Source organism: Dromiciops gliroides, chromosome 6 (assembly GCF_019393635.1).
Source record: "Dromiciops gliroides isolate mDroGli1 chromosome 6, mDroGli1.pri, whole genome shotgun sequence".
NCBI lineage: Eukaryota > Metazoa > Chordata > Mammalia > Microbiotheria > Microbiotheriidae > Dromiciops > Dromiciops gliroides.
The window spans coordinates 22,469,097-22,492,616 of record NC_057866.1 but is presented as its reverse complement, the minus strand read 5'-3'; the positions used below and the strand labels follow the sequence as shown (position 1 = coordinate 22,492,616).

General features: G+C 43.7%; 1 protein-coding gene across 2 annotated transcripts in view; it reads left to right on the top strand.

The window, feature by feature from the left end:
• Positions 1 to 23,520, top strand: part of PTPRJ (protein tyrosine phosphatase receptor type J) — a 166,757-nt gene that overhangs the window by 129,104 nt on the left and 14,133 nt on the right. For both annotated transcript variants that reach the window (XM_043971240.1, XM_043971239.1), the window contains exons 4-16: positions 653 to 907; positions 2,931 to 3,182; positions 5,778 to 6,014; positions 7,670 to 7,933; positions 9,566 to 9,823; positions 10,666 to 10,932; positions 12,562 to 12,846; positions 15,179 to 15,475; positions 17,216 to 17,347; positions 19,127 to 19,340; positions 20,134 to 20,258; positions 21,947 to 22,034; positions 22,990 to 23,031. In XM_043971240.1, coding sequence (XP_043827175.1) covers positions 653 to 907; positions 2,931 to 3,182; positions 5,778 to 6,014; positions 7,670 to 7,933; positions 9,566 to 9,823; positions 10,666 to 10,932; positions 12,562 to 12,846; positions 15,179 to 15,475; positions 17,216 to 17,347; positions 19,127 to 19,340; positions 20,134 to 20,258; positions 21,947 to 22,034; positions 22,990 to 23,031 — 2,716 coding nt within the window. The remainder of the gene's footprint in view (positions 1 to 652; positions 908 to 2,930; positions 3,183 to 5,777; positions 6,015 to 7,669; positions 7,934 to 9,565; positions 9,824 to 10,665; positions 10,933 to 12,561; positions 12,847 to 15,178; positions 15,476 to 17,215; positions 17,348 to 19,126; positions 19,341 to 20,133; positions 20,259 to 21,946; positions 22,035 to 22,989; positions 23,032 to 23,520) is intronic.

The following is a 23,520-nucleotide window of genomic DNA, read 5'->3' as shown; positions in this document are numbered from 1 at the left end:
GTGGAATCCAACTAGGAAAATTTCTAGTTGCTGTTGGTATTCTGTGGCTGGATTTCATTTTCAGAAAGGTATACAGGAACATATTAAGATCATGAAGTTCTTTTTTTGAATTTATTTAGTATTTTATTTTTTCCCTAATTAAATGCAAAAATAATTTTAACATTCTGTTTTAAAACTTTGAGTCCTAACTCCTCTCCCTTCTCCTCCCCACCCCCCCAACCATTGAGAAGGCAAGCAATTTGATATAGGTTATATCTATGCAGTCATGCGAAACATTTCCATATTAGTCATGTTGTGAAAGAAAACATAGGCAAAAAAAAATAAAGAAAATAAAAAAAGTATGCTTCGGTCTGTATTCTGACACCATCAGTTCTTTCTCTGGGGATGGATAGCATTTTTCATCCTAAGTCCTTCAGGGTTGTTTTGGATCATTGTGTTGCGGAGAATAGTCGGAGATCATGCTTATTGAACTAAATGGAATCAAACTGAATCCCAGGCTAGGCTTCTTATTAATTCTTTTGGCCCCGCAGCAGACATAAAGAAATAAAGCCTACTTTGTGAGAGGGGCAATACTTTTCTTAGAGGCTTCTAAATGGGAGGCGCGCATTTTATTCTTATGTTTTATTTACTCTCATCTATCTTTTAAAAACAGAACCTAGTCCTGTAGAGGCCATTGAGGTTGTCAGCGTGGGTACAACCGAGGTGACCCTGACCTGGAAGAACTCGGACCAAGCTGCTTCTCGGTACAAATACGTTGTACAGTACGAGAAGGAACAGAGCATCACCCTCCAGCATCCGAATGTTACTGTCAAAGACTTAGAACCTGGCACTTATTATGTATTCTCAATCTCCCCAGAAGTGGAAGGTGGGGCTCGGGGAGTCCAGAAGACTGTGAATGTCACGACAAGTAAGTCTGTTTTCCCTGAGCAATAAGTAGGTCCCTCTGGGAATGGGAATGGGTGCCTTATACCATGGTACTCACTCGGCTCATATTGACTGATGTATAAAGGGATTTCTCATGAAGTCTGGGGGAAAAAAGTGAGGCTGGTCTCCTTGGAGTCGAAAACACTGAAGCAGCTGGGGTAATTCAGTTCTTAGGCTGTGTTTGGATGGGGAGGGCTCCCTCTCCGTGCCAGCCCCTTGGTGAAACTTAAGGAAGCTTTCATAGGGGTCATACAAGCCAGTCATGCTGAAAGCACTAGGCTTCTTGTAATTCATTAGGCTTCTTGTAATTCACACAAAAGAAGGGCCGAGGCCTAAATTAGGAGACACTTGGAGGTGGTCGGGGGGCAAGCTGGGATGCAAGCCGGCACTGGGACCATCCAGGATAGGAACCCTCAGACCTTGGGAGAAGCCTGTGATGCTGCTGCTGTGTGCATTTGACACCCAGACCTTTGCTAGTCTTAGTCTATGGGGGGGGCACCTTGGCCCTTTATTGCCTCTGTACCAGGCTGTCTCAAGAATGCCAGGGCCACGGTTTTGCTAAGGCGGGATGGGTTTTTGCCAGAAAGCTAGACAGAAAGGCTGCCATGGACACATCTTTGATCTGCTCGTGTGGGCAGTCCCTCGGCCAAGGAGATCGTGGCTCCTCCTGGGTGATTCTTCTCCCTGCCTTTCTGTAAACTCTCCGTTGAAGATGCATTCAGTAGTTTGTCATAGTAGGGTTTTTTGTTTTAAAGTTTTCCTGATGCCTTCCATATTTATAGTTTAGCTGTTTGTTGAAATATCCTGGTTCCCCCTAGTGAGTGAACCCTCTTTTGTGATAAAGAAAAAGCATGATCATGTATTTGTTTATTTTAATTCCGTGTGTGTGTGTGTGTGTGTGTGTGTGTGTGTGTGTGTGTGTGAGAGAGAGAGAGAGAGAGAGAGAGAGAGAGAGAGAGAGAGAGAGAGAGAGAGAAAGTTTGGCTTGGAAATAGAGACTTAATCAGAAATTTTATAGGATTCTGGCAATTACTGCCTACAAAACATCTTCCATGCTTATTTGCAGGATCAGGTGAAGGAAGTGGGTGGGAAGAGGAGAGATGTCTTCAATTTTCCTGTCCACTTTTGGACAGTTAGCCCTCAGAGGAAGTGGAGAGAGAGAGAGAAGGAGAGGGAGGGAGGGAGGGAGGGAGAGAGTGTGTGTGTGTGTGTGTGTGTGCGCGTGCGCGCGCACCCGCTTATGTGTTTAAATGTCAGCCAGAAATCCATCTGTTTGCAGCTTCTGCTCCGAGGTCACAGAGAGCAAGTCTAACCTCACTGCCACAATTAGCCATTCTGTATAATCCCTCTGTTTCCTGGATCTTGAGGTCTCCTTCCATGCTGGTTGATCTCCTCTGGCTGCTCTCCAGCTTGTTCCTATTCCTTTTTTTAGGGGGGGGGGCAATGAAGGTTAAGTGACTTGCCCAAGGTCACACCATTAGTAAGTGTTAAGTGTCTGAGGCCAGATTTGAACTCAGGTCCTCCTGAATCCAGGGCCAGTGCTTTATCCACTGCACCACCTAGCTGTCCCAGCTTGTCCCTATTTTTAAAATATGCTCCTAGAACTGACCCTTATATTCTTGGTGTGGCCTGGCCCAGCCTACAGGGCTTGGTAATGCTGTGGAGGGACTGGAGGCCTTTAGGTTCCCCATGGAGGGAGGTGTTGTGGCAGAGTGGTTAGAGAGTCGCCTCAGAGGCAGGAGTTGTGGGTTCAGGGTCTGCCTGGCTATGGTGACCCTGGGCGAGCCCCTTGCCTCTCGGTGCTCTAGGTAGCAGAGAAGGTGCTGAGCTGCGTTGGTCCGGGGGGTTTCCCTATCCAAGAGTTCTCTATGTCAATGAAATCAAAAGTTCAATCCCGCTTCCCTATGTTCAACATGGTGCCCCTCTGTTGTTAATGAATTAAAATTGATTGCTAATAATGTCTCTGTCTCTTTCTCTGTCTCTGTCTCCTGTTCCTTTTCAAATAGAACCGAATCCAGTGTCCAAGCTCCAGGTCACAGATGTGGGCATAACTGAGGCCACTCTAAGCTGGCCCTCAGCTAATGGCAGTGTGGCAACCCACCTCCTATTTGAATATTTTGAAGATGAGAACAATTCATCCTCCCACATCCTACTTAATATTTCAGGCCTTGAGCCAGGTCTGCAGTACCAGCTCGCTTTCTTTCTTCCAGAACCATGTCAGCTCCAAGGAGACCCCAACTTCACACAGAGCCAGACAGGTGAGTCATAGAACTGGTTTCTCAGTTATTTTCTCCTGATCCTGTTCATTTCAGGTGACACTGAGGCAGGAGGTTGGATTTGAGGAAGGGAATATAATGATAGTGGTAGTGAAAGAAATTCAGTGAAGACCGCAATGATTTGGGACATCACTGTCCTTGCTTACTCTCAGAAACTTGTGACCCCAATCTTGTATAGTGTCCTCAGGGTCGTGCTTTTGTGTGGTACTAATGTGAGTGAACTGAAACCTGATTTAAGAAATATTTATGGGGCGGCTAGGTGGCGCAGTGGATAAAGCAACGGCCCTGGATTCAGGAGGACCTGAGTTCAAATCCGGCCTCAGACACTTGACACTTACTAGCTGTGTGACCCTGGGCAAGTCATTTAACCCTCATTGCCCAGCAAAAAAAAAAAAAAAAAAGAAAAAAAAGAAATATTTACTGGGTGTCAACTGTGTACGGATCCTTGTGCTAGGCTCTGAGGGGAGATGCATAGTTTAGGTATGACGCAGCACTGCCTTCATGAAGTTCTAAGACTGGTTGTAGGAGAAGACACAACTGTAGGTAACTAGAATGCACGATATTGAATGTCTAGAAAGGTCTGAGGATGTCAGGGGTTGTGGGGGCAGAGATTAGGGAGAACATGGTGTGTGACTTGGAATTTCAAATTGTACCTCAATCTGTATTCACATACCATCAGTTCTTTCTCTGTTGATGGCTTCCATTTTTCATACTTCATATTTCTTTCTGTCTCATGGAGTCATTGATTAGGGTTTGGTCTGTTGTAATTTTTAGCGCCATGGGGTAGAAAGAAGTTTGGGTTTGGGTCCAGAGAACACGAATTAGAATCCCAGATCTGCTCCTTGGGATTTACCTTCTCTTGGCTCTGGTTTCCTCATCTGAAGGGACTGGACCAGATGCCCTCTGATAGTGATAGGTTCTGCTTGGTCTTGACTTGGGTCAAATGGGTTACTTTGCTGACCGCGACAGCAAGAGAGCTGGTTAGTTTTAGGCCATGTCCTTGATCTTCACAGCTCAGAGCCCTGGATCTTCAGGGATTTCTAGGCTGTCTCAGGATAGAGTGCTTGGGACCTCAGAGGTTCTGGGTCTGGGATGTCTCGGTTTGTGTGCTTTTGTATCCATTGGTCCAAAATATTAGCAGTAACATCCATGCTATAGATTTCCAGCGCCATTGGAGCTCTCTAATCAATATTTATTAAGCACATGTTATGTGTCAGGTGCTGTGTTAAGCTAACAGTTCGTCCCTGTACTCTCTGGGTTCACAATGTAAAGAGGGAGACAATAGATGAACATATATAAAACATATACAAAGCACTTATGTCAAATACACAAAGAACAAAGCATGTCTAGGATAAATAGGAAATAATTTAGAGTGGGAAAGCACTGGAATTTGGAGGCTTCCTGTAGAAGGTTGGATTTTAGTTGGTACTTGGAAGAAGTTTGGGAAGTCAGTAGGCAGAGTTGAGGGGGGGAGAACGTTCCAGGCATGGGGGGCAGCCAGAGAGAGTGCCCAGAGCTAAGAGAAAAGTCTAGTTTGTAGAACAACTAGGAGGCTGGTGTCATTGGATCAAAGAGTAGGTGTCAGGGAGTAGATGGGAAAGGTAGGAGGGGCCTGGGTTATAAAAGGCTTTGAGGGCCAAATAGAGCATCTTGTGCCATAGGGAGGCACTGTCGTTTATTGATTAAGGGGCATGATGATGGGTAAACCTTCACTTTAGGGAAAATACTGTACTGGTTGAAAGGAGAGTGATCTGGTATGGGGAGAGACCTGAGGCAGGCAGACCAACTATCAGACTGTTGTCATGATCCACATGATAGGTGGTGAAGGCCTACACTAGAGAGTTGGTACGAGGTGATGAAGCATTTTCAGAGGCTGTCAACAGGAGGGCCCTTAGAACATAGAATGTTAGCCAGAAGGGCCCTTAGAATAGGGAAGGTAAGAACTGGCGGGGGAGGGCCTTGGAACAGAGACGCCCTTTAGAAGGTAGGAAGTCAGCATGGGGCAGCACCCTGGAGAGTGGCTCTTCTAACCCACTCACTTCACAGAGAGGAAAACATACCGAGCAGAGTGAAATTACTTGGGCCAGATGGTGGAGCCAGAACTAGAATTTTAATTTCTGGACCCCTCACCCCTTGCTCTAGCTCTTCTCTAGCTGGGTCTCCCTAGGTCAAATTTCCTGACAAGTTACTCCAAAAGTTAATGGGTTGCTCATCATGAATATTCATATAGTTGCCATAGGGATGGTAACTAAATACCACTAAGATACCCACTTGTATAGGAATGTTCCATCTTGATCCAGGATAATAAGGGAGTTAGGGATGGGAAGGGGAGAGCCTTGGAATCAAGTGGGATGGAAAAAAAATCTCTTAAATATGAAGTTGCATGAAATCAGTGAGACTGAAAGGAAATACGCCATACTATGATGGCATCACTGGGGTGTTGCTTGAAGAAATGCCGTGGCCAACATTCAGTGCATGCCTTGGGAAGCTAAGCTGTGCTGATTTTACATGCGCCACGAGAGGACAAGAAGCATTTGCTTCTTCTCTTTTAATGGTCTTTTGTATCATTTGAAACAGGTGTCAACGACAAAGATATGAGCACAGCAGACGGTTCGCTTCAGCCAACCTCTGACTCCAACACCTTGGCATCTAAATGCAACCTCCAAAAGAAAGCCCGGTCGCCTGCAGATACCTCCCCAAACACAAGGGTCGATGTTACCGGGTTAAATTCGGGAACTTCATACCGGGTCACTGTTTTTTCTCAAGCAGCCGGTGGGACTGAAGGAGACCCTCAAATGAAAACCTTCAAGACTAGTAAGTTTAATTCCTTTAGATTCCTTGAGACACATGGACGAGGACCAGAACTCATGTTCGGTTTCCAAAATGCCCACATGTAAGCAGTTTGGGATTCTTGCTCATTTGATACAGAACCCTCATGTGCACACTCCCCCGCTCTAGTTAGAACCTTCTCTCTTTTTTACTCGAACAGCTCCCACCGTACTTCAAGCCCTTAGTGTCTCTCACCCGGACTATTGCAATAGCCTCCTTATTGAACTCTTAGCTTCCTGTCTCTTTTTTCTTCAATCTTTTGTCTACACAGCTGCTCAGACGATTTTTTTGGGGGGTGGTGTGAGGCAATTGGTGTTAAGTGACTTGCCCAGGGTCACACAGTGTAAAGTGTCTGAGGCCGGATTTGAACTCAGGTCCTCCTGAATCCAGGGCCAGTGCTCTATCCACTGCACCACCTAGCTGCCCCTCAGACAATTTTCAATAATAATGGATGGCATTTATATAGTGCTTTAAGGTTTGCAGAATAATTTGTCATATTGATGTTGTTGAGTTGTTTTCAGTTGTGTCTGACTCTTTATGACCCCATTTGGGGTTTTCTTGGCAAAGATACTTGGGTAGTTTGCCACTTCATTCTTTAGCTCATTTTATAGATGAGGAACTGAGGTTAACAGGGTTAAGTGACTTGCCCAGGGTCACACAGCTAGGAAGTGTCTGAGGTTGGGTTTGAACTCAGGTCCTCCTGACTCTAGGGTCAGCACTCTGTCCACTGCACCACCCAGCTGCCCCATTTGACATATAGTATCTTATTTGATTCTCACAACAACCCTGGGAAGTAAATGCTATTATTATCCCCCCTTTAGAGATGAAGAAACAGAGAGGTTAAGTGTCTAGGGTCACACAACTAGGAAATGTCTTAAGACTGTATTTGAGCTTAGGCCTTCCTGACTTCAGGCCTAGTTCTCTAGTCACTGGATTACCTTCCTGCATAGGTGGGGTACTTTTTAGCTATCATTCCCAGAAGGGAAGCTTTTCTTTGTATTTTTAGTTGTTAATGCTCTTTTCCTCCTCCAATTATCATGTTGACCGCAGAGAACAGTAGAGAGAACACTTGCTCCAAGTCAGAGGACCTTGATTCACATCTCATGCCATGAGACCTCGGGCAAGTCACTTCACCTACTTTAGTCTTCATTTCCTCAACCATAAGATGAAAGAATTTCACTCATTGTACTTCATGGCCCCTTCCAGCTCCAGGTCCATGATCCAGTGCTCATATATCTATTTGTATTATATCCCCAAAGTTGAAATGTTAGTTCTTTCTGAGCAGAGACCATTTTTACATTTTACAGATGGGGAAACTAAGGCTTAGCCACATGAAATGACTTGTCCTGGGTCAAACAGCTAGTAAGCATCAGAACTGGAAATGGAACTCTTGTTTTTGCCTTTCTTTGTATCCTAGTGCTTAATTAACATGGTGCCAGATACATAGTAAACAATTAATAAATGTTGGTAGATTAGACTGACGGAACACAGGTTTTCAGACTTCAAATCTCATGCTCTTTGAGTACCGAGCTGACGAGAGAATGCCTTGTATTAGACTGGATACTGAGCTGAGGAAGAATGGATCTTTCTCCTTTCCTGCTGGTCACATGCCTAATTTAGTATGCTTTCATTTTCAACAGAATCTGTTCAAGTGTTTGATGTCCAAGTTGAGAATGTCACTGCCACAGAAGTGAAGTTGGCTTGGAAGAACAGTGATAACTCATCATCCGACTACACATATAGAATACATGTTGCTGGGAATGGTCCCCCTTTTAACCGGAATTCTAGCGATACCTGTGTTACCATCAGTGAGCTCAATTCTACCACGTTATATAACTTCACAGTGTATCCTAAAAGAAACCATGATCCTGAAGGCCAGCCAGGCTTTACCCAGGCTTATACAGGTAAGTTCTCTGTCCAGTGGTCTAGGGTCTCTCTGCTCCTGCTGTTGAACATACCAGTGCTGAAGAAGAAAACAGAATCAAGAGGCTAAAGTTTGGACCCAAAGCTTGAACTCTGACCTAGGGAGAAGATGCTCCTCAGGGAGTCTTTGCACCCTTTGCCTGAAGAATTCTGGTCTAGTTGGTTCTCTGTATTATATTGCCCCCCCCCCCTTTTTTTTTTTGGATCTGATGTGTAGAAAACAGTCTGGCTCCCATTCTGAAGAAAATCCAATAATTTGAGACAGTTCACAAAAATTCAGTTCATACAAAGTAACATGTTTGCTTGACTGAGTTCAGTAAACATTTATTAATGGCACAAGGCACTGTCCTTGGTGCTGGGTAAACAAAGACAAAAATGAAAACAGTCAGCCCTCAGGGGGCCAATGATCTACTGGAATGTATATATTTAAAATGAAGCATAGCTATAATACTCTAAGACAGTTTCTTTCTCTCTCTCTCTCTCTCTCTTTCTTTCTTTTTCTCCCTCTCTCTCTTCCTCTCTCCCTCCCTCCCTTCTTCCTTCTTTTCTTTCTTTTTTGTCTCTGTGTCCCCAGCACCTAGCTCATTGCCTGTTACATAGTCAGGGCTCACTAAATGCTTATTAGATTGAGTCAAATGAAGAAGTGGGTTTTCTAGTTAAGAATTGTGTTTCCAATGCCTGTGCAACTGGTCCAGATTATTCTTGGTTATTTATGGCACAGATTCCACCCCCTCCCACTTACGTGTTTCCTCCTGGGTACCACCTTTTAGGAAGGATATTGATAAGCTGGAGATTATCCAGAGAAGGATGACCGGGATAGTGAAAGATCTTGTGTTCCTGCCATCTAAAAGCTGGTTGAAGGAACTGGGTTTCTTTGCCCTCAAAAGGAGAAGATTCAGAGGGAACAGGATAGCTACCTTCCAAGATTTGAAGGGCTGAGGTGTGAAAGGAGAAAGAGATTCAGTCTTCTTTTTTTTTTTTAGTGAGGCAATTGGGGTTAAGTGACTTGCCCAGGGTCACACAGCTAGTAAGTATTAAGTGTCTGAGGCTGGATTTGAACTCGGGTCCTCCTGACTCCAGGGCCGGTGCTCTATCTAGATGCCCCCAAGATTCAGTCTTCTTGGCTCCAGAAGACAGAATTAGGAGGAGTGGGTGGAGTTGCAAAGAGATGAGTTTTGGCTTGATGTCAAGAAAGCCATCATTGTAATGATTGATGATGATAAATTGGAATTCCACAAAAGGCTAGAATGAAGTGCTAATAATAGAAATGGTAATGGAGATGATGATAAGAGCTAAAAGGGGAATGGAAGGACTAGGATGGTTGTGGGTTTCATCTTCAGAGGGCTTTGAGCAGAGTCTGGGTGATCACTTGTCAGTATGTTGTGGGGGAGGGAGTCTTATCCTGGTACGGATCGGGCCTCTTGGGTCCCTTTGTTCCGAGATTCTGGAACGTGCGAGTTCATCTGGCTCTGGTGTCAGGTGTTCATATAGACACACTTCATGGTCCTCTGGCCAGTGGCTAGGGTGTGAGAAATGTGGGGGAGTTTCAACCTGGGCTGCCTGAGCTGTCCCCTGACTCTCTGTCATCTATGGCCTCTCTTTCCTGCTCACAGCCCCTCATCCAGTCTCTCAATTTCAAGTGAAAGATGTCACCACCACCAGCATTTTCTTAACTTGGATTGGCGAAGGCTCTTCCTTCAGGATCCTTGTGAAAGAACTCACTAATCATTCATTCTCCAGAAATGAAACACTCCAAGAGAAACAGCTTCTAGTTACAAACTTAACAGCTGGGACACCCTATTCTTTTGAAATATTTCCTCGAGCACCGGATAAAATGGAAGGAGACTCCCGAAAACTGGAACAAACAACGAGTGAGTGTTAAAGAATCTTTTTATTTATTGTTTTATTTCTTTATTAAGACATGGCTGTGGGGGGCAGCTAGGGTGCAGTGGATAAAGCACCGGCCCTAGATTTAGGAGGACCTGAGTTCAAATGTGGCCTTAGACACTTGACACTTACTAGTTGTGTGACCCTGGGCAAGTCATTTAACCGCCATTGCCCCACCAAAAAAAAAAAAAAATACATGGCTGTGCCTCGTAATTTAAATGTTCCCTTCATCCAAGATTTCATTATTGTAGGTTCTCCCTCTATTGCTTCAGTACCTTCCAGGCCTTAGTAAACAACCGTTAGGAGTCACTTGTTCTTTGGAAAAAAACCAAAAAAACCAAACACAAACCAATTCTGCCTGATGGCTGGTTTCCTGGTGACTACTTTCTATGATAGTAGTTCAGCAGGTCCCTGGAGGATGGTCATAGAATCTGTCCTTGGGTCCAGACTCAAAGACTTTGAAGTCTGACATAACCCGCCTGAGCTCATTGTCCCTCCCTCAGAGCCTCCAAGAACCCAGGGTTATCTCTGGGCCATGATGAGACAGAGGAAGAAGGTCCTAGTATAGAGGATTTATTAACCAAGGTTCCTCAGAAGAGGTCTTATTGTAGCAAGTTTGATGGAAATCACTGGGACAGTTACACAGGGGAGTGACTATAGTCAGGGAGCCACCAGAAAGCCAGCCTGGGAGTCAAGAAGAGGCAGGGTCAATTCCTGGCTATGACATGTCTTGTCTGGGTGAGGGGATGATATTGGTAGTAATTTTTTTTCCTTTCATGTTCATCTCTGCACTAATGTGTGCTCTTCTTCATTTCCCTTTAAATAGTGCCGAGCGCCATTTCAGACATTGAAGTTGTATGTGTTAACACAACTACAATATGCTTAAAGTGGCAGAACAAGGACAGTGCATCCCTAGGGTATCGTTATCATCTGCTGGTAGAAACAAATGGATCCCAGGTCCTTAACCTTACAACTGGATTCCTTAATGAGACCATTGAAGGCCTAGTACCGGGTACACGCTATAATGTTACCATCTATCCGGAAGTAGGAAATGGGACGAAAGGGAGTCCAACGTCAAAAGTTGTGTATACAAGTGAGTTTCTCAGATTATCTTTCCTTATAAATACCTTAATTGAGAATGCCATTATCTTGGGAGGACAAAAATTAGGTTGGCTAAACCAGATTTCTCCTGGGTGAGAATAGACTGAATTTTCAGTTCTGAAACATTCATTTAGTGTTAGGTGCTGGGCCCTGGGCTGGGCATTTGGAACATAGAGGCAGAGGTGTTCTTGCCCTCAAAGAGCTTACATACTTCTTTTCTTGGGCATGGAATACAACATCTACTCAAATAAGGCATAATTCTAGGAAAATTGAAGAAGGGGGAGGCCATTACCAATTGGGGTTTAGGATGGCGGGATCGGGGAAGACTTCATGAGGAGTTGACATCTGAGCTGAATCTTGAAGGAAAATGAGAATTCTGAGATGAAGCTATGGAGACTTCAGGTAGCGCATCCCAGGCGTGGGTAGGCTCAGAGCTAGCAATGGCATGTGTGACTGACAACCAGAAAGGCAGATAGGAATCAGCCAGTGGAGGGTCTTAAAAACTAGCATGGCAAGGTGATGTTTTATCTTAGAGGTAATGGGGAGCCAAGGAAAGTCTTTGAACCAGGGAGTGGCCTGGATAGATCTCGACCTTAGGAAATGGTTTGGGGCCCAAATGTGTGGTGCACATGTGTGTGTGCATACACTCACTCACTCACTCACTTACTCACTCCCTGCTGCTGGGGGAGGCTGAGGCAGGTCAGTCTCTTGCGTTTGGGAGTTTCTGAACTTCAGCAGGGTGAAAGCTGAGGAGAAACTGCAAGCAAAAAGGCCAGTAAAGAAGGCTATTATAGTTGTCCAGGGAGTTGTGGTGTGGGCCTGAACTAGGGTAAAAACAAGGGAATAGAGAGAAGGAGATGAATGAGGGATGGGATGGAGATTTGACAACTGATTTGATATGAGGGGTGAGGGAAAAGAAAAAAATCAAGGATGGTTGAGAGAATATTGGGGCCTACAGCAGAAAAGGAAATTTTTCAGAAGGGTTTTTTTCCCCCTTGGGGAGGAAGAGGGTGAAGATGACAATTTTGCATCTTCAGCATGTTGAAATTCTGTGGGACATGCAGCAGAAGCTATTTGGGAGGCAGTTGGTGATGTGAGGCTGGAGTTCTGAAGAGAAATTAGGGTGGCCATCTGCAGTGAGATGATAGTTGAATCCATAGGAGCAGATCTAGCGGGGTTGGGTTGAGAGAGGGGGGGAGATAGTAAAGAGAGAACAGAAGGCCTAGCCTGGTTCTCTTGAGGGACACCTATGTTTAGGTGGTAGGAAATGGCTGGTGATCCAGCAATGGAGAAGGAGCACTCTGGGAGGCAGGAGAAGAATCAGGTTGGAAGCCAAGGGAGGAAAGGGCACCCGGGAGGAAAGTTGATCACCAGGATCAGACATTTCAGGAAAAGTAAGTAGAATGAGGACTGAGCCAATGCCATTGGCTCTGACAGTTGAGAGATCATTGGTCACTTCCAGGGAACTGATTCACTAGAGAGATGAGGGGAGGGGTGGTCCAGATTGCAGAGGCCTGAGAAGTGAGTGAGGGGTTAAGGAAGTGGGGGAAAAAAACCAAACCAAACACAAGTGTCTGTGATTCTGTAATTCGAGTTAACTAACTACCTTTTATTTGTCAAGAACCTAGTCCAGTGTCCACCATCAATGTTTCAAGCATCAGTACTACAGAGGTAACCTTAAGCTGGCAACAAACTGACAGCGCCTCCACTGGCTACACCTATCTCATCATACTTGTTGGGGGAGGGCCCTTCAGCCCCATGCCACTGTCCATCAACCAGACACTGAGGGCCAGAAATACTACGATCTCAGACCTGAGCCCTGGCACTTCTTATGAAGTCAGGATCTATTCCCAAGTAGGAGAGAATGATCTTCAAGGAGAGCCTGGACACACATTCTTCTGTACGGGTGAGTTGTTCTGGTTGGTCTTCACTCAAGTTAATCTCTGCTCCACCATGGCTGTGTGTCTTCTTTGTTGGTTGTCCATCTGGGTAGTCATTCCCACTTTGTGTTCAGAAAATCCTACCTCTTTCATATACGCCTTTCCCTCCCCTGCCTTCTGGTAACTGGGAGAAAAACTTAGATAGTCTGCATTGGTGGCTTTAAGTCTGTTATAGATATTTTATTAATAATAACATATATACATATGGACCTATGCATGCATACACACACACACACACACACACACACACACAATGTAAAAATAAAGATTTCTAAGCATTTGGCTTGATTTCCCTCAGTTATTACAATTCCTAGCCATTTGAAATTATTTTCTTTCCATCCATCATTCATCCATCCATCTCTTTCTTTCTCTATTTCTCTCTCATGCTCTCGCTCTCTCTCACTCTCTCTCTCTTTACCTACCTACCTGCCTGCCTGTTATATATCTCCTCATATGAAATAAAAATTCCTTGTGGGCAGAGATTGTTTTATTAGTGTTTCTGTATCCCGAGCATGTAACTCAGTGCTTGAGGAAATGCCATGGGAGGCATTTTATGTTTGTTGAATTCATTTGTTATAGATTTTGGGACTGTCCTGCCTTCTTAGTTTCAGGATAGTCAGTCCCTCAGCATGCTTTTCTTCACTCTCTGTGTGTCAAGCACTATACTAGGTAGAGGGATTATAAAGGAAATGAGGAGAAAGAGACAACATGTACACAAATACCATATACAAGATACATACAATGTAGGCACAAGGTAACCTTAGAAGGGGAGGGGAGGTATTAGCTGGGGAAGACTTGGGGGAAATGGTACTTGAGCTTCAGCTTTAAGAAAGCCAGGGATTCTAAGAGGGAGGCAATGGGGACAGCCAGGGTAAGGGCATGGAGATGAGAAATGGTGTGTGCCACTTTGCAGGGGGCTTGGGAAGCTCAAACTTTTGGGTTTTGATTTTTCTGTGCCCCCTTTCCTCTGTTTTCTCTAAAAAAAAGAGTTAGCTAATGGTTTCTCTATTTTATTTTTTAATAAATAGCTCCTAATTTTATTACTTAGTTAAATATTTCTTTAAATGTTATTAATTTTTCTTTTATTTCCAAGATATTCATTTTGGTGTTTAAGTTTTTAAAAAAATGTATTGGAGGCAGCTAGGTGGCGCAGTGGATAAAGCACTGGCCCTGGATTCAGGAGGGACCTGAGTTCAAATATGGCCTCAGACACTTGACACTTACTAGCTGTGTGACCCTCATTGCCCTACCAAGGGGAAAAAAAAATGTATTGGGTTTTTTGTTTTTTGTTTTTGATTTTTTTCATTATACTCCCAATTTGTTTATCTCTTTTTTCTCTCTTTAAAAAATAGTATTTCTTTTTTTCCCAATTTCATGTAAAAGTAATTTTTAACATTTGGTTAAAAATCAAAGTCCTCTGATTTCCAACTCAGGACTTGTTCCTGGTGCTATGATGCCTCCTCTTAAGTTATAGTAATTATATAATCTTTGTTTTTTCAGGGAAGTGAGGGTTAAGTGACTTGCCCAGGGTCACATAGCTAGTACATGTCAAGTATCTGAAGCCAGAGTTGAACTCAGGTCCTCCTGAATCCAGGGCTGGTGCTTTATGCACTGCGCCACCCAGCTACCCCATAATTATATATTCTTGCATTTTCCAATTGCTACCAGCAACTGATAGTTTCAGTCCTATCACAAGATAGTCCTTTTCTCCTTTGTCCTGGCCTAAAGCCATATCCAGAGTATTGTTTTCATTTCTGGGTTTAGGAAGAATACTGATAAGCCATAGAACATACACAGGGGCAGTAATGAGGGATAGTGAGAGAGAGTACTGGAAACCATGCCATATACGTACCATATACTGGTAGCAGTTGGCCTGGAGAAGAGAAGGCCCAAGGGCCTTTGACCGCTGTCTTCAGGTATCAGAAAAGCTTCTGTGTGGAAGGGATCAGACTTCTTCCTCTTTGGTCCCAGAGGAAAGACCTAGCAACAAGGGGTAAAAGCTGTAGAGAGACAGGTTTTGGCTCAATCTGTGCAAAAACATTCTAAAAAATGAGAATTCCTTAAAGTCGAATTGGGATGCCTAGGGAGGGATTGAGTTTCAGGTCACTAGTCTGCATGATCACTTGTCATGGATGTTATTGAGAGGGTTCCTGTCCATTTCCAGGTTGGAGTAGATGGCTGGTCCTGGAAGTTCCTTCTTACTCTACGATTCTGTGATAGACCAAGCAATTGATATTTATATTTCTCTGTCTTAAAGTCAGAACTGAAAAGATTCAACATTTTCATTTTTTTTTCTAGATGCTGCATCTGTGGCTTTCCTTGAGTGCAATCCAGTGCCCAAACAACCAACCCTCACTTTAAGATGGCCCTGCCCCCCTGGCATGAACAGTGGCTTCAATCTGACTATCCGTAGTGGGGAGTGGAGCAGGGAAATAAATTTCCCATCCTGCTCTCCGATGAATGGGGCCAATGACTTTAATGGAACCTCTGTGGCACATTTAAATTATTCTACCACCTACAACATCAGCCTCACCACCCTGTCCTGTGGGGAACAGAGTTTCCCCAAACAGAATGTTTGCCAAACTAGTATCACAGGTAGGTTGTAGAGATGTTGTGATGGGCATCTATTTGTCTCCTGAAGTCTGGAAAAAGAGTCAGTGGTTACGGTTAGCCAAGCTGATTGTAGTTGGTCTTTTCTTCTTGTAACCATAACACTTTCCCTCTGCCCACCCCATTCCCATCCCCCCAACTTTAGTTCTCTGTTGTGTTAGGGCCATTTGATGGAATCAAGGATACTATGATGATAATTCTGTGGGAAATCCACCTTCTCTAAAATATAAAGAAGGGTGACTCTTGACAGTTCACCTGTCTGGGGAATAAATGCTTTAGTATTCTAAGAAAAATTCTTTCTGAGCTTCCTGAAGAAAGCAGTTGCTAAGTGTTGTGAGACAACAGCTGCTGATTGGCATATGACATGATAGTTACTAATTATATATGGCTTAATGCTGAAAACAAGAAGGAGTGGAGAGAATATATTTTACTTTCTACTCCAACTTGCTGCTAAGAAGAAGAGAGAAGAAAAGGCAAGATATTTCCCTACATTGTACCTGAGCGGTAGAATAGGATAGGAGAATTCTGACCCTTGGGGAAATATTAGGATAAAGGTTGTTGCCTTTTCCTAGAAAGGTCTGATACTACTTTAGCTGAAGATATCAGCTAAACCTGAAGCTGGAAGTAATGTACACTATAACTGATGTCAAGCAAGCCCAGCTGAACAGAAGGACGGTTTAGAAGCAGAGCATCAGAGAAGCAGCAGAGTAGGTTAATTCATACAGTTGAGATGAAGTGTCTAGTGAAATATTCATCCAGAACAGCATAGAACAGCTCAGTTCAACAGTGAAAGCACTGTTCACGTAGAAGCCACGATCATCAAGGAATTTTTATGAATAGTTCCTAAAATAGAAAGAAGATGTAGAAATATACAATTGCTGCGTTATTCTGATCACATGCAGTCCTTGTATATGGGCCTTTTTTTGGGTGAGGCAATGGGGGTTAAGTGACTTGCCCAGGGTCACACAGCTAGTAAGTGTTAAGTGTCTGAGGCCGGATTTGAACTCAGGTCCTCCTGACTCCAGGGCCGGTGCTCTATCCACTGCGCCACCTAGCTGCCCCGTGTATGGGTCTTTTTTGCTTTGCGTGTGGCTATTCTCCTCATGTATACTTTGTGTTTTGGAAAGGTGTGATTAGGGTATATATAAAGGTTGAATGTTTTAAGGATATTTTGTATTTGCTTTTCATTTTCAATAAATGTTTTAGTTAATGTTAATTGTCAGACCCTAATTTATTAGTGTGAAATACACCAATGGGGGCTCATGAACCATAGTATTGGTAGCAGTGGTTATCCACAAGGGCTTTCCCTAGGACTCTGACTGAACTGAGTGTAGCAGCTGCCCATGTTCTGGGGAAATCTCACTTGCATGGAGACGTATCATACTATAGCTTTGGGGCGGGGGGGGGGCGTTTGGCAGTGGCAGTGCAGAGGAGGAGGAGGGCACGGAAGCTGCAGAAATGATACTAAGGCGCCACCTGTCCCTCGCACTAGGGAATTAGCCGACACTTACCGCTTGTTGGGTATGCAATGGAAAGGAGTGGGTGGGAATGGATGGCCGCTGGGATCCCTTCCAACTCCGCTATCCTGTGCTTCCACGATGGGGCAGCAACCCAGCGTGTGTGGATCTTTAGGTGCCGCGGATCGTGTTCTGCAGTCACATGTGGTGGCTGCGTCTTTGTTTTCTGTGATGTTGACACAGAGGTGATTCTTCTAATTGTTTTCAGACCCACCTTCTCCACATGGATTGCCAAATATTTTCCCCATCAGCCACAACTCATTGAAAGTAAAATTTGGCAAGTTTGAGGCAAGCCACGGACCAATAACAGCATATGCGATCATCCTTACCACAGATGGAAGTAAGAATTGTGGTTTGTTGTATTGTGCCAAATGGTCACTTATAGGACAAGGATGATGACGATAGCTGATAGTTATATAACTCCTACTATGTGCCAGGCACTATGCTAAGTGTTCACAATTACTATTTCATTTGATCTTCACTACAACCCCGGGAGGTAGGTGCTATCATTCTCTCCATTTAACAAGTGAGGAAATTGAGGCAAAGAGATTATGGGACTTGCCCAGAGTCATACAGCTAGTGTGTGAGGCTGAATTTGAACTCAGGTCTCTTCTCCCCCCACCCCTCCCCCGTCAATAAGAACTTATTAAGCACTTATTATGTTCCAGGCTATGGATACAATGAAAGGCAAAAACATGTTCACCAATATTTTTCCCCCAATATTAATAGTATTTTATTTTTTTTCCAATTATATGTAAAGATAGTTTTCAACATTTGTTTTTATAAGATTTTGAGTTCCAAATTTTTCTTCCTCTCCCCTCCCCAAGACAGAAAGAGATCTGATATAGGTTATATATGTACAATCACATTAAATGTATTTCCACATTAGTCATGCTGTGAAAGAAGAATCAGAGCAAAAGGAAAAAAACCTTAACAAAGAAAAAAAATAAACAAAAAATGGCAGAAAATTGTATGGTTTGTTCTACATTTAGATTCCAAGCTCTTTTTTTCTGGATGTGAAGAACATTTTCCATTATGAGTCCTTTGGAATTGTCTTGGATCTTTGTATTGCTGAGAAGCACTAAGTCTAACACAGTTGATCGTTGCACAAAGTTGCTGTTACTGTGTACAATGTTTTCCTGGTTCTGCTCACTTCACTCAGCATCAGTCCACTGAAGTCTCCAGGTTTCTCTGAAATCTACCTGCTCATCATTTCTTAGAGCACAATAATATTCCATTACATTCATATACTACAAATTGTTCAGCCATTCCCCAGTTGATGGGCATCCTCTAAATTTCCTATTCTTTGCCACCACAAAGAGAGCTGCTAGAAATACTTTCTCTCTCTGAGGCATTTGGGGTTAAGTGACTTGCCCAGGGTCACACAGCTAGTAAGTGTCAAGTGTCTGAGGCCGGATTTGAACTCAGGTACTCCTGAATCTAGGGCCAGTGCTTTATCCAGTACACCACCTAGCTGCCCCCAGAAATACTTTTTTTTATACATGTGGGTCCTTTCCCCTTCTTTATGCTCTCTTTGGGATACAGACTTAGTGGTGGTATTATGGGGTCAAAGGGTATGCACAGCCCCATAGCCCTTTGGGCATATGAACTCAGGTCTTTTTGAGTCCAGGCCTGGTACTCTATCCATTGCACTACCTAGCTGACCCCTAAAGCATACATTTAGACCTGGCAGGGACCTTGGGAGGTCATCTGGTCCAAACCTCTCATTTTACAGATGAAGAAACTGATGCCTGGTGAGGTTAAGTGACTTGCCTAGGATTACACAGCCATTGCATGTCATAGGTAGGCCTTGGACCCAGGTCTTCCTGACTTTGAACCCAGCTCTTTATTCACTATGCCATGGCTTATAATAAAGAAAAAACAAGAGGAAAAAGTCCAGTAAAACTAGCCAGCACATCCAAGAAGCCTGATGTAATAGGCACCATTTCCCATGACTGTCCCCATCTTGCCTCAGTGATTTTGACTGAGGCCTCCCCTAATCCCAGACCTAGGCCCATTTGAATTTGGGTTAGATGCTGAGTCAAATCTTTCATCTGTCGCTGCTCTTATATGAGATTGTTGCCTTTTTTAAGGTTTCATTTGTGTGTCTGCTACTTAGGTGGTAACAAGTCTTCTGTTGACTTTTTGAAATATACCTATGATGATTTCAAGAAAGGAACCTCGAAGACCTATGTGACTTACCTCATGTCAGTGAAAGAGGAAAGAGCTGCCTCAGCCTTGTCGGATGTCTTGAAGTATGAAGTCATTGTAGGAAATGAATCTACCACAGATGGCTATTATAATGGGAAATTGGAACCCCTCAGCTCCTATCGGTAATTCCTTTCCATTCCACGCACATTTATTAAATATCCACTATGTTCTAGGCACTGGAGATACAAAGAGAACATCAAAACAGGGGGGAGATAGCAAAATATACAAGGATGCCTGGCAGTCTAAAATGCAAGAGTTTGAATGAGGACGATCCAGAAAGTCCCCTGAGTTGTGAAGAAAGTTAGGAATCCTTTTTTTTTTTTTTAAATTTTATTTTCCCTCCAATTACATGTTAAAACAATTTTTAACATTAAAAAAAAAGATTTAGGTTCCACATTTTTTCCCTCCCTCCCTGCGATGGTAAGTAATGTAATCTAGGTGATACATGTGCCATTGTGTAAAACATTTCCATATTAGTCATTTTGTACAGGAAGACATGAACAAAAAGAAAAAAAGAAAAAAACTAGGAATGCTCAAAGGAGCAGAGAATGCATAAGGGACAGCCAGAATAAAAGCAGAATGGCAGGAGATGGGAGATTCAGCTCAGGAAAGAGCAGGTAGGCAAGTTGGGCTGTCATGCCATGTGTATAAAGGGGAAGAAAGTGGAATAAGTCTGAGAGTGTTGGCGGGAACCCCACCAGGAAGCCCCGGATGAGCCAGGCCGAGGGTGCAAAGTAAAGATGGAGGTTAGCCAGGACTCTCCAGCTGCTTGGAGAAGGCCACAGTTCCCTGGGGCCCTTCGTTCTCCAGATTTGCTTTCCCTGCTGTTTGAACTAAGTAGGGTTTTCCTCACAGAGAGTCCTTGGGATTGAGTGTTGGCATGGTTTACATGTGTTCTTCTCTTTTCATCAACAGGGCTTGTATTGCTGGCTTCACCAATATTACCTTTGACAACCTCCACCCTGGGCTCATTGATGGCACAGAAAGCTACGTCTCCTTCAGCTTCTATTCAGAACCAGTCTCTTTGCCTCAGAATCCAGGTGGGGAGAGGGGCAAAAGAAAACAAAACTTTACCAGATTGTGACAAAATTACAAATTCTGAATTTTGTGTGTGTGTATGTATGTGTGTGTGTGTGTGTGTGTGTGTGTGTGTGTGTGTGTATTTTTTTTTACTATTTATCCGTTTAAAAATCCATAATACATTGTGCTCTTTCCTGGGGAGAAGGAAGCAGTATCATAACATGAAATAAAACCTGGTGTTGGAGTCTAAGGTCTTGAATTCAAATCCTGGTTCTGTAAGTTGTGTGACCTTGGACAAATCACTTAACCTCTCTGGGCCTCAGTTTTCTTTAATTGTAAAATGAGAGAGTTGGACTGGATGATTCTTTAGGTCACTCCCAGCTCTAAATTGGTGATTCCCACATTGGAATGCCTTGGTTGCCTCTCTTTCTGCCCACCCAGATTCTATATTCATTAGCATTATGGGAATTAAAGAGACCATAGACATCTCCCAGGGCAGCTGCATCTTGTTTTCTAGATGAGGAAACTGGCACAGAGAGTTCCAGTTACTTGTTCAGGGTCATAAAAGCAGTAATAGGCAGAACCAGAGCTTGCCCCAAGAATTTCTGACTTCAAAGATAACATTTTTTCCCCCTGCAGTGCTTCATGGTTTAGGAAGCTGTCACAACAAACCTGCAAGGGCAGTCAGAATATTTCTAATATGGCTACTCATAATAAGAACTGACATTTCTGATAATGCAGCACTTGACAGTGTCTTGATGTTTGTCTCCCCACAATGCCACGAAGCAGGTAGTACCTGTATATTATTGTACCGTCTTGGGGAAACTGAGTCCCACAGAGGTGGAGCCAGCTTGTCTGCCGCGGCAGAGGCAAGATTCAGAGTCATCTGTTGAGTCAAATCCTGCTTCCTGTTAGTGGTTACAGCTGAATATCCTAGAGTCAAAAAGACCTGAATTCAGCTGTGGCCTCTGACACTAACTGTGTGACTCTGGGCAAGTCACTTAACCTCTGTCTGACTCCTCTGATTGCTCACTTGTATAATGGGAATAATAATAGCACCCACCTCCCAGGGTTGTTGTGAAGATGAAACGGGATCATTTCTGTGCCACACTTTGCAAGCCTTAAAGTACCTTGTCGTCATTATCGTTAGCCCTTTATCATTTATATAAAGTGTCTTATTTGTTTCTCATAATGAAATAAGTGACCTAACCGGTTTATAGATGAGGAAACTGAGGTATAGAGTATTTAAGTAACTTGCTGCAAGGCTGCCCAGCTAGCCAATGGCATTGAACTTCTTCCTGACTCCACACCCATCTTTCTCTCTATCACCTGGCAGCCCATCCCTTGGTTGCCTTGAGGTATGATGCCACTGTATCTTAAGTGACAAGAGAGACCAACTGTAGGATCATATGATCAGAGATACTGAACCCAAAGGGCTTTAGAGCCCACCTCATCCAGCACCTTCTATTTAACAGATGGGGAGCTGAACCCCAGAGGTTGATATGAATTGCCCATAGTCACCCAGGCAGTGCCCATCAGAGCTCCTTTGACTCCAAAGCTTCTAGTACTCTTTCCATTGTTCTGTTTTCTCTTTTGGGGTGTGTGGGTGGGGTGTGTGGTTTGTACATTTGTCCACCACTGTGGGACTTCCTGTGCTCCCCACGACATCCTGGAGAGATGATTCATCTCTCATTTGGTTTTCCCACAGCTGTTATCTGTGGCGCTGTCTTTGGGTGTATCTTTGGTGCCCTGGTGATCGTGGCTGTTGGAGGCTTCATTTTCTGGAGAAGGAAAAGGTGACTCTTGTTTATTTGTGTGCTTTGTCCAAGTGGCGCCCCTCCGGTATTGCTCTAGGCACTGCTGCCTACCCAAAGAGCCTGACCCTTCAGACTTTCAGATCACCAGTACAAAGAGGCCCTTCCAGCCCTGTTGCTAGCAAAGTCCTGGAAGCCAGACTCTGTCTTTTTGTCAAGGTCCAGTGCCACTGAGGGTCTGTCAAAGCTGCTCTCTCACCTCCTGCTTGGGGAACCCTCAGAGAGTCCTCTGCCAAAGGCCTGTAGGAAGAATGGGAAGCAGCAGTTGGGAGAGAGGCATTGGGGGGACTAAGTTTGCTAAGCTGTGACTCCCTGAGTTCTTTGGACACAGGACTCGCAAATATTTCATTCTATGAGTGCCATAGGAAAAACTCATGATAAATTCCTCAGCTGAGGAGTAACATAGCCCTGGGGAAAAAGAGCCAACACTGGAAAAAGGAAGCCTTGGGTTCAAGTGCTGTCTCTCACATATCCTGCCCTTTTGACCCTAGGCTAGTCACTGAACTTTTCAGTGTTCTAAGTAGCTTTCTAAGGCTGTGAGTTACAGAAGAATTCCCAACCTGCATGATGGATAGTGTCCCCCTGGGAGTTCCTCCCAGTCCAGACCTCAGGAATTTTTTTTCCCTTTTGTTAGCATAAATAGCTGTTAGCACATCACCTTGGGTACAGGCCGACACAATGTCTCTTGTAACTGTTTTTGTACTTCTGAGAGATTTTGACTCTTGTTTGTCACCTCTTAATTATGTTATTACTTCATTAGAATTCACAGACTTGCTAAGCTTTGCCTGGGTTCTACCTCATATCCCTTATGGGAATGCAGGCCCAGAGGGCGAATAGCTATATTCAAATATAGAAAAGGGGCGGGGGATGTTTCTGCATTGTTACTTTGGGTGTGTATTAAATAACGGGTGTCTTTTCTCCTTTTCTTTGAAAACAGGAAAGATGCAAAGAATAGTGACGTGTCCTTTTCTCAAATTAAGTGAGTTTATATGAAGTTCTGTTCTTTAAGTCTAAGAGCAATATAAATCACCCAGTACCCTATTGATTCACACATGTGGCTGTGGTCTTTTGAAGGACCATCCCAGTCTAATCATCCTTTTGAAATCGCAACTTTCCCCATCATGGTTTCGCTATATCAATGGTCGGCATAAGAAATTAAATGGGATTTTGGGGGGAATTTTGTGGAATCCACAGACAATATGTGAAGTCCAGCAGACTACACAGAAAGTTTAGAAACTCAGAAATGCATAAAATATATGCATAGTATAATATCAACCCAATTTTTATTGTAAATTACAGCAAACACCCCATCAGAGAAAAAGAAAAAATTCAAACTTTTTCTATGGTACAAAGGGAGGGCCAAAAATTTTACACAAAATTCCCAGATTGTGGGGGTGCCACACCCCTAATAACTCCTGAGATGTGGAAAGAATAACTTATATATTAACTAGTTTTTGTGTTTTATATA